Source organism: Psittacula echo, assembly GCF_963264785.1.
Source record: "Psittacula echo genome assembly, chromosome: 7".
NCBI classification, from domain to species: Eukaryota; Metazoa; Chordata; class Aves; order Psittaciformes; family Psittacidae; genus Psittacula; species Psittacula echo.
In genome coordinates this window covers 39572231-39584779 of record NC_137740.1, presented here as the reverse complement: position 1 = coordinate 39584779, position 12549 = coordinate 39572231, and the positions used below count along the sequence as shown (strand labels likewise).

The window sequence follows — 12549 nt, the reverse complement described above, 5'->3', positions numbered from 1 at the left end:
ATAATTTTAGCAGAACTTGGCCTCTGTAAAAACAGTCAGGAGTAACAGAATGTTGATTACAAAACTTACTGCAACCCTCTTTGTCTACCACTGCCTGTTTCCCAAGTAGTGTTTAAATTAGGTTTCTAAACAAGAAGGTGTGTTAGAAAGGGCATACATGCCACAACTACTCTCTTAAATACTGAGAGTATTAAAGAACTGGGAAAGATATAAAACCAAAGACTAGAGGGTGCCAAAATAGCTAATGATATTTTCTTGAAATGAATGTCTGATTGATAGGAAGCCCAGGGGATGACTTCTACAAATAGTGGCAAGTAGCCAGTCCACGTGACTCAACTGGCTAAACTGTAGTTCAAGGGCCACAAAGCCCGAACTGCATCAACATCTGACAATTACCACATTTCAGCTTGAAAGACCACCTGGTCCTGACTTCAGGTGGATGTGGAGAATACCAAAGCCTAGAAGAGGCTCCCCAGAGGCCGCTGCCAACCGGACCTCAGCTCAGGGCTGTCCCTCCTGAGGCGGGTGGCCAGGAGACAACAGGCCGGTCAGGGGCGTCCGCCTCTCCCTAGGAGCCGCAGGGCTGAGAGCGCCTTTGCCACCGGGAACGGTTTTCCCTAACAGGTAGTGGGCACCATCAGCCAGGCAGAGAGAGCGGCTGAGGAGCCATGGGGGCTGCTTCAGACCCCCAACATCGGCCAAGGCCTCCCGCACGGGGTGAGCAGACGCTCCGCTCACGCTGCCTCCGCGGGGGCCGAGGTGCCATTAAACGCCAAGCTCCCGAGGCGACAGCCCCGAGGAGCAGGAGGCATCGGCAGCTGCTCTGGCGCCGGCTGCGAGAAGTGCCTCGCTCCCTGGCGAGGGCCGATATGGCGGGAGAGACCGCAGAGAGACAATTGGGCCGTGCCCCCCGCCGATAAGGGGGTAGGGGACCTGGGGCTGACGGTCCCGCCGCCCTTCTCCCTTAGCTGGTCAGGGCCAGCGCGGCCCCGTGCACACCCCGCTCCTGACTGAGAGCGCCCCACACCCTAGAGGCCGGCGGGCAGCAAGAGACACACACCGCGCCGAGAGCCCGCCCCGCTCCGCCCGGGCGGCGACGCTGCCTGACGAGCAAGGCGCGGTGCTGCGCGCGCGACTGCCCGCCGCAGGGAAACCAATAGGGGCGGCCGGCGGCGGGCCAGAGCCAATGGGCCGGGCCGGAGCAGGGCGGGGTGCTATGGGCAGCGGCAGCACCGTTCCGCCGTAGGGTCGGGGCTAGTAGCGCTGGCGCACTACCCCCCCCGCCGAACGGCGGTGGCGGCAGCTACCTACCCCTGCGCAGGCGCCGCAGCCGGCGCGCTGGGCCCGGCACCCGCCCCCTGGGCGCGGCGCTGCCCTGCCCAGCGACGGGGCTGGCTCGGAGCGGCTCCGTGAGGCGCGGCAGCCGCTTCCCCGCCCCGGAGGGCTCTGCGCGGCGCCAGTGAGCGCCCGGCGGGGCGGGCGCGCCCCTCCCTCTCTTCTTCATTCCCTCCCTCTCCTCTTCATTCCCTCCCTCCCTCTCTCCGCCCGCCGCGAGGGCGGGAGGGAAGCGGCAGCCCCGAGCGGGAGGCGAGGGAGGCGGCGCGCCGGGAGCCATGCGGGAGTACAAGGTGGTGGTGCTGGGCTCGGGCGGCGTGGGCAAGTCCGCCCTCACCGTCCAGTTCGTGACGGGTTCCTTCATCGAGAAGTATGACCCCACCATTGAGGACTTCTACCGCAAGGAGATCGAGGTGGACTCCTCGCCGTCGGTGCTGGAGATCCTGGACACGGCTGGCACCGAGCAGTTCGCCTCCATGCGGGACCTCTACATCAAGAACGGGCAGGGCTTCATCCTGGTATATAGTCTGGTGAACCAGCAAAGCTTCCAGGACATCAAGCCCATGCGGGACCAAATCATCCGAGTGAAGAGGTACGAGAGGGTTCCCATGATCCTGGTGGGCAACAAGGTGGACCTGGAGGGCGAGCGGGAGGTCTCCTTCGGGGAGGGCAAAGCCCTGGCCGAGGAGTGGAGCTGCCCCTTCATGGAAACCTCGGCCAAAAACAAAGCCTCGGTGGACGAGCTCTTCGCGGAGATCGTCAGGCAGATGAACTACGCCTCGCAGCCCAACGGGGACGAGCAGTGCTGCTCCTCCTGCGCCATCCTCTGAGAGCGGCGGCGGGCCGGGGCTCGGCGGGAGCGGAGCAGCAGCGGGAGCGGCCCCGCGGGCGGGCGCGCTGCCCTCGGCGGCCGCCGACACCGAAGGGATTCAAAACACAGACAAAAAAACCCGAAAAAAAAAAAATAGTGTTGGAAATGTGGCTTTTTTCGGCATGTACGTTTCGTCCAGTCCTGGTCGTGGCATATCTCCCGTCGGTGTCACCGCGGCGTGCTGCCCCGCGCTGTGGCACCGGGAGGACGACGCCGGCGAGGAGCTGCCCCGGCCTGCGTGGGGAGCGGACCCCCCTTTCCCCGCCTCGCCGGTGCGAGGATCGCTATGCAAAGTTGCAAAGTCGGGGGTTGTGCCGCGGCGCCCGGCCCGGGGCGTTGCACGTGTGACCCGGGACGAACTCGGACCCTGCGACAGCCTGGCGCGGGCTGCTGGGGAGCGCCTGCGACGAGCCGTGGGATACCTTCCTATTCTGTTTACCTGCTGTATCGGATGGGAGTTTGCAGGAGAGTGGTAGCGTGTTGGGTTTTCCCTGGGTTTTGTTTTTTAAAATCAGCTGTGAAAATGTTACAAATCTGCACAATTTTTTAGGGGGGTGTGTGTGTGTGATTTCGTTTTCATTTTAATTTTTCTTTTGGTGGGTGGGAGCGGTGTTTTTTGTGGTTTTTCTTCTGAGGGTTTTTTTTTTAGGTTGGCAATAACTGATTTTGATGACTAGCTCTCTAAAGTGCAAAGACTTCCTATATGTGATGCAGGGCCAACAGCAACCCTGTGTCTATAGAGTGCCTTCAAAACTCAGCTGTTCCAGCCGGTGCCAACCTGTGAAAGCTCCACAGAATCCCATTATCTACTACTCCAAAAACTACTTAACAGTTTCCTTGCAGTAATCATACCGAACAAACCAGGACAAAAGGGCCTATTGTCAGTGGAATTTATTTCTTATTTCCATCTGAGCCTTTTAACTGTTATTTCCGTGTCTTGCAAGTTCGGGCTTCATTTACTTCAAATTTACAAGAATTTAGCCTTTTGGATTTTTTGGGGGGAGGAGGGCTTTTTTGTTTTCCTTCCCCCCCGCCCTTTGGTTTTGTTGTGGAATGTACCTCCAGCCAGCAAAGAAGGAAATCTTATCATTGTGATGTACCAAGAAAATTCTAACAACTGTCATTTTAATTCCAGACATGCATTCAAGAGATGTCTATCCATTTTAAGAATTTTAATACAGATGCTGTTTTTTAGAAAACAAATTTGTGCGCTTTTATGTATTACACAAAACACTAACTTTCACATAGGCTGTTAATCCTGGTTTGTATCTTAATAGAAGTGAAAGGTAGGGGGGCTCGATTAGCTAAGGACAGTGTTTAAAAAGAAAAAAGAAAAGACCACAAGATTGTTATTTTACCTATTATTACAGTTTTTCATTTGTGTTTATGTCCTGACCCTATGTGATGGCAGCATATGAGTGGAAAGCTGTATTCAGTAGGCAGCTTTAGGAAGGTAGTGTGGCTTTAATGCTAAAGGCCTTGTCAGATTAGGCCCTTATTCTTTACTGGGAGCAGCATTTATTGGGGTAAAATTCTAAAGGTCGATTATTTATAAAATTTAAGCTTCTAATGTCTTTAAAATTATGCATCAGACCAATATATCTTTCCTAGTTTGCAGAGACCTGCACCTTCTGTAATTTGAAAGATCTAAGGAGTTCAAGTCCATTATCTTCCTCTAAACCCCTTCTTTAAAGATTAGCACAAAAAACCTGCAAGTCTCTCTTTTTTCTTTATTTTTTTAACCCACTATCCCAAGAAGACTTGAAATTATCTTACAACATTAAACCAAAAGTTGAGCAATGATGTATAAAGGGTTTTTGTGAGGGGTTTTTAATCAGGCCAACTGAAAGCTAACTGCCATGATTCCTGCTGTGAATCTGATAATTTCTATTTTAAGTACGAAAACTTTTTGCTTCAGCACTATAAGAACAGTGTTTAGTATTAGTTTAACTCTATGTATTGAAATCCCATGGGGGTCTCTTCTGAGCTCACATATATTCCTCAAAACAGCAAGGACCTGTTCTGATACAGTCAGCCAGGTTGTGTCAGTCACTGATACAATCAAAGTTAAAAATAGAGATTTGGAGGAGACAGTCCCTCAACTTCTGTTTGGGCCTTCATATAATAGACAAATTGAACCAGCCCTCCCTTTTTAAGTGAAAACTGAAAAACGCTTTGCAGCTTATTTTCCAGAAATCTTTAAAAATTAATTAGAAGCGAGCTCTTTGAAGACTTCCATTTTAGAATGCAGGGGGGTAATGCTTATTATTAGTAGAGGTTTCTTTTAACACAAATACTGCATTGAAAACTAAGAAAGCTTGACTGCCACCATGTCTGTAGTTTTAAAAGCTTCATATCTGAAGTTTAAGAACAAAAAAATGCCATAAATTTACATCTCAGCTATTGCTATGTTTCAATTTTGCCTTAAATTCAGTGGGATTACAGAGCTTTTAGACCCAACAGGCCTTGGTCTAGATCAGTGTATTGAAAGCAACTTGTTCTGTTTAATAAAAACAGGTATTTATTCTGTTCTCCCTTACACACAACAGATTCTTCATGTTTTCTAGTGTCTCCTGTTTCTCTACTGCCTGTGTTGTGACTGAAGAATAATGCAAAAATGGGTGTTTGTGGCACACAGCGGCACATAAAGTCCAGTTTTTCTCAGGCTAGCAGAGCAGCTGAAGCCAGCCTAGTAAGTTCCAGATTATGCTAGGCTTTTCTGTAGATACATTCTATTTCTTGCCAAAAAGATGTGTTCATTAAACAGTGAAGCATTTAAGAAACCACGGCATGGGTCTAATCAGAGTTTTGAATGTATTTAGGTGTTCAATGTTCTCTATGACTTGGTGAGGACAGTACAAAAAGTAAAGCTCAGTAGTCTGATCTTCCAAATACTCTAAAGTGTTTTGGTGCTTGTTAAACATAGGCCTTGTCTATAAAATAGAAAAAAAGTAATACTGCTTTAACTTGACCGAATAATGAAAGCTATATTAGCTTCTACACTTGAGGAAAATGTATCAATATAAAGGTACTCTTTTATTCCTTTTCCCTGTGGGAATATGTTATATCCGTGTCAATACAAAGGTGGTATACAGCTCTTTTCAAAGTGAGAATTGCAAATATTTAATTGATTTGGAAGAACAAATACATTCCCAGGCAAAATACTTCCTGACAGTGCAGAAAATGTGTAAACAAGGCCTTACTTTAAGGCTGGTCTTACGGCCGCATTTTTTGCTGTACATAATGATTGTATTTTTTAAAATCCAAGCTTGTTCTATTGCAAGAAAGTGTCTTTGAAATCCTAGTCTCTGTGATTGTAACTGTGCAGTATTCTCGACCTCATTTTCAATACAAGTGTGGTTCTTCTCAACATGATGCTCAGGCTTTATTGATGTTTATGGTTCTTGAGATGTTGAATTATGTGGCTGTGGGATTCCTGATGGTTCTGCTTCTCTCAAATGAATGTACAGCAAGTTTTTTGGGCATTTTAAATAAAGGGCAACTGGCTCTTTATAACTTCTTCATTTGGATACTCATTGCGTGCAGGTGTTGTTCAGTACCAAATTTCCTCAGGAGTGACAAAATGCAGAAACTTCCATGTTCTTTAAGAATTTTCTACAAAAAGGAGTGGCATGCATGTTCTTCTTCCATTCAAATCAATGGGCAACTCCACTGACTGTAAATGGAAAATGGGTGGAACTCTCCTGTTACAAGCTCTCTTACTCTCCAGGTTTGTATAGTAGGCAACCTAGATGCTCTTCTTTGTTGACCCTCAGTGTATCTTTAGGAACTACTGTTTGGAGTGGCCATTCACGTTATGACGAGATTTGAGACTTGCTGTAGAAGCAAGTATGTGTATGAGCTCTGTTCAAAGGTGAAATAGTTCTAAATAATCTCCATAGTTTATAGCCTCATGCAAAATATGTATGTCAAAAAGATTCTCCTTCCTGTCATACTCATAGCACTGTGTTCTAGAACCTCATTTTTGTAGGAATCTAACATCTGCTCAACTTCTAAAACATTTTATTGGGGCTGACCATCTTTGGTAAATGTATGCATAGCAGATACTTAGTTTAAACAGTTGAAGATATTCAAGTGAGTTACAGTGTTGAGAAATGCCATGTGTTGCTGGGTAGGGTGGGTTTAATTTCCTTTTGTTGGTTTGTTTTTTGAGTAGACTAAAGATTTTTTAGTCTGTAATCAAGAATCTCACTGTATTTCCCAAATAAGAATTACTCTCTGTGTGTGCATCTATTCTGACTTCACTGGGGTTGGAACCGGAATTCTTGCCTATACCACAGATGATCTCAACCTCAGTGATCTCAATTCTGTGTGTAGTCAGTATCTCACTGAAGAAAACGCCCGATGAAACCTGAACTGTTTCACTGATAAAGGGCTAGATCAGACAGATTTACATGCAGAAAGCTTAAGAACAGCCATCAAAATTTCCCTATTTTAATTTTTTTTCAAACACTACGAGTGCTCTAATACACATCAGTTGCTGCTTTACTACTGTTGATGCTAGAGCACAGTGATTGAGGAGATGACATATTGTGCATAAAAGAAATACTAGATGTAAATACTTAATCTGCAACATCTAACAAGCTTTTAGATCCTATAGGATCTGCAAGTTAGATCCTGCAAATTAGAGCTCTACAAATTAGAAGTCAGTTTACCAGAATTTGTAGGTTGTTCAAGTAAGTCTTAAAGTATTGGAAACAGCTGCTCTGTAATGACTTTATTTTATTTTGCAAGTCTCTGGGTGTTTTGGGTATTTGGGCAAAGAGGAGATTTGATCAAGAATACATAGCTTTGTTTTGATAATCCTCAACAGAGATATTTTTAGCAAAAGGGTGTCTGACATGTAACTTTAGCTTTAATGATTTAAACTTCTGCAAAGTTCTTTAAGGGAACATATGAAAAGTGCATAGTTAATAGCTCTGATGTCCAGGTAACAGACAGATCAGCAAGTGTTGCTCCTTGACTTGATTGACTGATCATGATTGCAGAAGACATGCTGCAGCAACCAGACTGCTCAGAATGATATTACCATTTGTTTTCCTTTTGATACAGTCTTGTTGTCCTGCTGTATTATGATGCTAAGATGAAATGGGATGTTTGAAGTTGTTTTTGAAGATGGTTGTAAGGGAACTCCTAGATGAAAAATTAATCTAATTGGAATTTGTTTGGGTTTTCTTGCTTCCTTTTCTTTTTTTGTTTTTTGTTCACTCCCCAGCCCACCCGCTTCTCTAGGTATTAATTCCCTGAATTAGGTATTGAAAAAGGTACAGGACAGCATTGGTATCAGTATTCCTCTACTAGTTTCTCATTTATGGATGTATTCATATAATGCTTTGTTTCTGCAGTGTTACTACTGTTATGCCAGTTTGAACAATTAGGATTAATACTTACAAATTCAGTTACTTTGCTAGAGGTAGAATTGCAGGTAAGGCAGTAAGCACTGAGCTACAATTGAATATTTGCGTTTGCTCTGTCACTAGTAGTGAAAATGTTCAGGCGTAGAGCCTGATGTGAGTACCTGCAAAGAAGTTTTGTTTTAGCTGTTAGAAGTGATCTACCTAGAAGCGTTTCTGAGAAGCATGACGGTTAATACCCTTGTGATAGCATTTGTTCTGAGGGTTGAGGACAGATGTAAGAATACGATGATTTGCTGTTGAATTAACTTGAGTTTATCATTTCCCTGTCTCGCAAAGAGATTGCAAAACTAGTAGGGTTCCTTCCAGCTATGGTGTCAGCAGTCCTGACATAGGGAAGCATTACGCTTTCGTGATGGGAGAGATCATTTAAGTTCCTTACCATCTTGCTGCCTGTAAGTAGCTTACTGCATCTGTGACAGAGAAGTTAAAATGAGGGAGCAAGAAGTTTCCGACTTGCAGAGTTGTAGCAAGGATGTTTAGCTTAGCCCTATATCAAAGCTGTGCTCTGTTCCTGGTTTACAGCAAAAGCTTTCTATACCTCAGTTTCTCCAACTCTATATTTTGTTGAAATGTTCATTTCAGTGCAGATGAACTGATTTTGCATGAGCATTTGGCTTGAATTGCAGCATCAAGTAAAGGAAGAATATCGTGAGAGGGATTGAGGACACAAGGAAGGATGCCATCACTTCTGAGTATGTGGATTTTTTTCTCTCTTAAGACAAACCTACGTATTGAAAGCAAGTTTTTGAATACTAAGTGACTATCAGAAGTCTTGGTTTAACCAAGCCTTATGCTTAAATCAGAAAAGATACTTAGAAGCCCTTTAGAGTTGGAAGTATGGTACTTGAATGATTTTAGACAATTATCTTTGTAATTTTTCACCAACCTTGGTTTGTTTAAATATTCTAAGAATGATTTATTGTTGTGATAGTTATCACTAGAGAGAGGATGTGTTTAAATATAATTTGATATTTATATTAGCTTAATACTGTAAGTGTCTCTGTGTTGTAGGGATTGATAAACACACTAGACATGAAGTGAAGGTCTGGTTACTTACTGAAGGTAAAGAATCAAAAGATCCAGGATTCTGCTTTCAAAAATTATGATGATGCGAACAAGAATGCTTAATGTGACTTTTTGAGTTTACAGATGACTTCTTGTTGCTCAAAATAATAGACAGCAGTTTAGATGGAAGATGATTGTCCTTCTCTTCACTGCTGTGTAACTAGCTGTGCCATTGCATTTTTTTGCCTGTAGTGAGAAGAAAAACCTGTGTGACCCTTCTGCTGCCATGAGTGCTTGTCAGACTGGGCTGGCTTCATGACTTCGTTGCTCACTTAGAGCTCTGGCATTCTTCCTCTTGTAGGCTACGTGGAGGAGGACGAGTTCTAATGATGCAATGATAATGAAGTGATTGCTTATTAAAACTCTGGGATGGAAGGTTGGCTCTCTCAGTTGACCTTACAGCATGCTCCTGTGGCTAACATATAGCACACTCAGAGGATGACAGTTTGGCATGTTGAGAAAAAATTATGCATGTGCGTTGTGGCCACTCTTGCTTGTCCAGAAAGGTAGTTTGAAAGATAAGTATTCTGCAGATATCTTTAAAATACTTTCTGTAGATCCATAAACCAGATACATTTTAGAGGTTGAAACAGTGAATCTTTTTGTGTTTCTGAAGACATACGTAATGTCACTTCAGTTTAAGTTCCTCTACTGGACCTTAGTTTCTTCCCCTTGCACAGCACCCCTAATACAGCAACAAAGTCTGCTTCTTCAGACTCTTGTGACTGATCAGAAACTAAATGCATGTTCAGTATTTCCCACATGTGTGACAAATGTAAGTTTGGGGTGTTATTGTACATATCTGTCCATGACAGTGTATTAAACGATGTACCTCCTCTGCATTTTTATGAGACTAATATAAGGGATTAAGAAGTAGCAGCATAGGGAGGGTAAAATACTGGCTAGGTAGGGCAGGAATCTGCAGTGAAGGACTATGTTTGGGGTTAAGGTGTGAGACTGGAAGTAGGACACACATTCCTAGGTTTTCTAAACACCAGACATTATTTGCATGGAAGGGTAGGAAGCAGGATGTCTTGCTGAGGGCAGGGGGAGTTCAGGAGAAGATGGGTTGAATTTTTCTGTTTCAGGTGCAAACAACATTGTTTTGTTGCATATATGTTGTGGATTTAGGTTTGGGGGTTTTTTTTGTCCCCTTTATGGTGCTAAGCAGATTCGAAAGTGCAAAGAAAGCTTGTGCAATGAGTATGTTACCCACCAAGGATGATTTAGATGTTCTGTGTTTATATTGAGTTTGATAGCTTCCCTACACCAGTAATCGCCAAAAATCTCTTAAACTCTGTGGGACTTTATGATGATGATGGTTACAATGTAACTCAATGTAGTTGGGAGCCATATGTATTTAAGAATGAGATTAGTGATCATTTAATTCCTTGAATGAACTACTGTAATATTACATACCTCAATTTAGTATAGTGAGTTTTCTGCCAAGTTCATTTGATGACTGACAAAGTTAGCATGAAAGCATGCTAACAAAGTACTTGAGCAATTAAGAGATCTTGATTTCTCTTCTTTTTGGAATACTCTGCCATGTTCCAGATAGGAACTTTTTTTTCTGCTGGGTTTCTTGTTTCAAATGTTGTGTTTGCTTTAGTGTGGGGTTTGGTTTCTCTTTTGTTGATGGATCTTTAATTTTTTCCTTTAATTAAAGGAAAAAATAGAGAGGAGATTCACATTTCCTGTATAGCACAAGCTGCCTGGATTCCAAAAATACATGCCATGCACTCCACATATTTTTGCAATAAGAAGTTGTTTAAGGAGAACACTGTATGTCTAAGGTATTTCCAAGGCCTGGACTTAGCAGAGAAACAGCTTGTAAAAGCTTATTACCAAAGAACTAGGTCAGCCTGGAAGTGAATTGGAGTGTTCACAGATACTTGTTCACTTACAGCATTACTATACTTTGATCTCTGTAGTGAGAGTGAAAGTTACAGATTTATGAACATAAATATTTATGCATATATACAAAGTTGTACACGATATCCTCAATTTGGGAAACATCCACATTTTTCCACTCTTAGCACAAAAAGAGCAATTGGGTGCTTACACTTACCAAGTATCAGACCAGCAGTGTAGAAACTTGGGTATTTATTTAGCCAACTATGAGCACCTAAAAAGAGTTTTCTTGATTATTTTCAAGCAGTTTTGACCTGGCACAAATTAATTTCCAGCATTGCTAAACCAGAAAATCACTGTGGTTTTTAAATGCGTGCAGCCTTTTACTAGATGTAGGGATAGCAACCTGTCAAACTTGTCTAAATTGTTTGTGGTCAGTGCTGTCTCTGAATAAAACTTCTATCTTGTGTCTTTCCTCTGTATTTCTTGTACTAAGGAGATGAAAACCAAACCTGTCAACTGAAATACTGAGAAGTTCAAGGATAGATATTCTTGGATTCTTTATGGACTTTATGATAGATTGGAATTGCTCAGTGTGCATTGTTGCAGCTTGTTTCAGGTGTTTATGAGACACTGACATCCTTCATCATCACTCAGCGTTTCCCAGTGCTTAGAGTAGTTAACAAGAAATTAATTGATGGGTAACTGGAGTTCATTTGGCAAGTGTGTTTGTGCATACTAACACGAAGACATAAACTGTATTATTCAAGGATGTAAACAAACTCTAAACAAATGTGTTTGGTATCCTAATTGCTTACAATAGAATTTTTTAATATAACTTCATAACCGAAGCTGCATTTGTATACTGACTTCCGCTGTTATGAACCTGAAGTCGACTCATTTTCTGATTCTGTAAATGTATGTATGCCGAATTGCTTGTTCTGTTGTAACCCTATTGAAATCAGAACCTTATTTAAGCAAATGAGAGCACAATTTAACCCTAGTCTGCATTTTAAATATTTCACATGCACTTAGTAGTGTGATCTTTGTCCTTTTTAAAAGTTGTGATTTCATTTAAAAAACAGCAACAACAAAAGAAAAACAACAAAAAGCCTTCCCCTGCACCTTTAGTTGCATTTTTCAGATGGAAAAAAAAAAAAAAGAAAAAGGCATAGTTAAGGTAGAAAATGAGAAACAGAAGCACCTTCTGTTCTTTTCAGAGATGGATCCTGCCCTGTGTGTGCTCTCCTGTGCAAAAAGCAGTCACCTGCAATGCTCTTTCCATACAGCTACGTAGTTTTCCAGGATCCTCTCAGACTCTGCTGTTTCAGATGCTCCTAGGGCTGGTCAGAGCATGCCTTGGTCACATGCAAGGGTTATCTGCTTTGTGCATGCTGGTAAATGATTCTATCTACTAAGTAATTACTCCACAGTAGTTCACCAGGCGCTTGATGGAGCAGGGATGTCTGTTGCCTTGATCTTTTTGTGTGCCCTGAATCAGGCATGCTGCAACGCCTTATGGTGCCCCATGGGATGGGCAGCGTTGCAACTGGAGCAGTTGTGGTAAATGTCCATGGTCCCTCTGAGCAAGTACGAAGGTTGCATCCCAAGCGCTCTTCTCTGCAGCCGCTCGTTGCTGTATCAAAAGAGCATAAGTTAGATGAAGCCATCACTTATTTTTTTATTTTGCAGTAGATGCCAAGAGCTACATTAGCCCCTGAACTATGTCAGAACTGGAGGGAGAACAAAGGTGCCTTGAGCTTGCCTTTCCCTCCTGCACTTCTGTCTTCCCTGTGTTCAGAAACTGAACTTTGTGAGCCTTGGAGTCTGTGGGTCACTGCAGGGGTGTATGCTCCATATATATGAAAACATACATATTCTAAAATACAATCAAAAATGCAGTTCTGTACTTCAGGAAGCAAGACTTCTACATTGCTTTGGTGTAAATACTGTAGTGTACAAGCTTAGAAAAGAGAAGTATTAGTC

At 43.3% G+C, this 12549-nt stretch overlaps 1 protein-coding gene across 1 annotated transcript; it reads left to right on the top strand.

The window, feature by feature from the left end:
• Window positions 1-1613: 1613 nt before the first annotated feature.
• RAP2B (RAP2B, member of RAS oncogene family) lies at window positions 1614-3828 on the top strand (the record flags this gene model as incomplete). The annotated part of the gene is made up of 1 exon (XM_080622634.1): window positions 1614-3828. One exon carries the CDS (start codon window positions 1614-1616, stop codon window positions 2163-2165), a length of 552 nt encoding a protein of 183 aa, XP_080478760.1. The 3' UTR covers window positions 2166-3828.
• Window positions 3829-12549: the final 8721 nt, after the last annotated feature.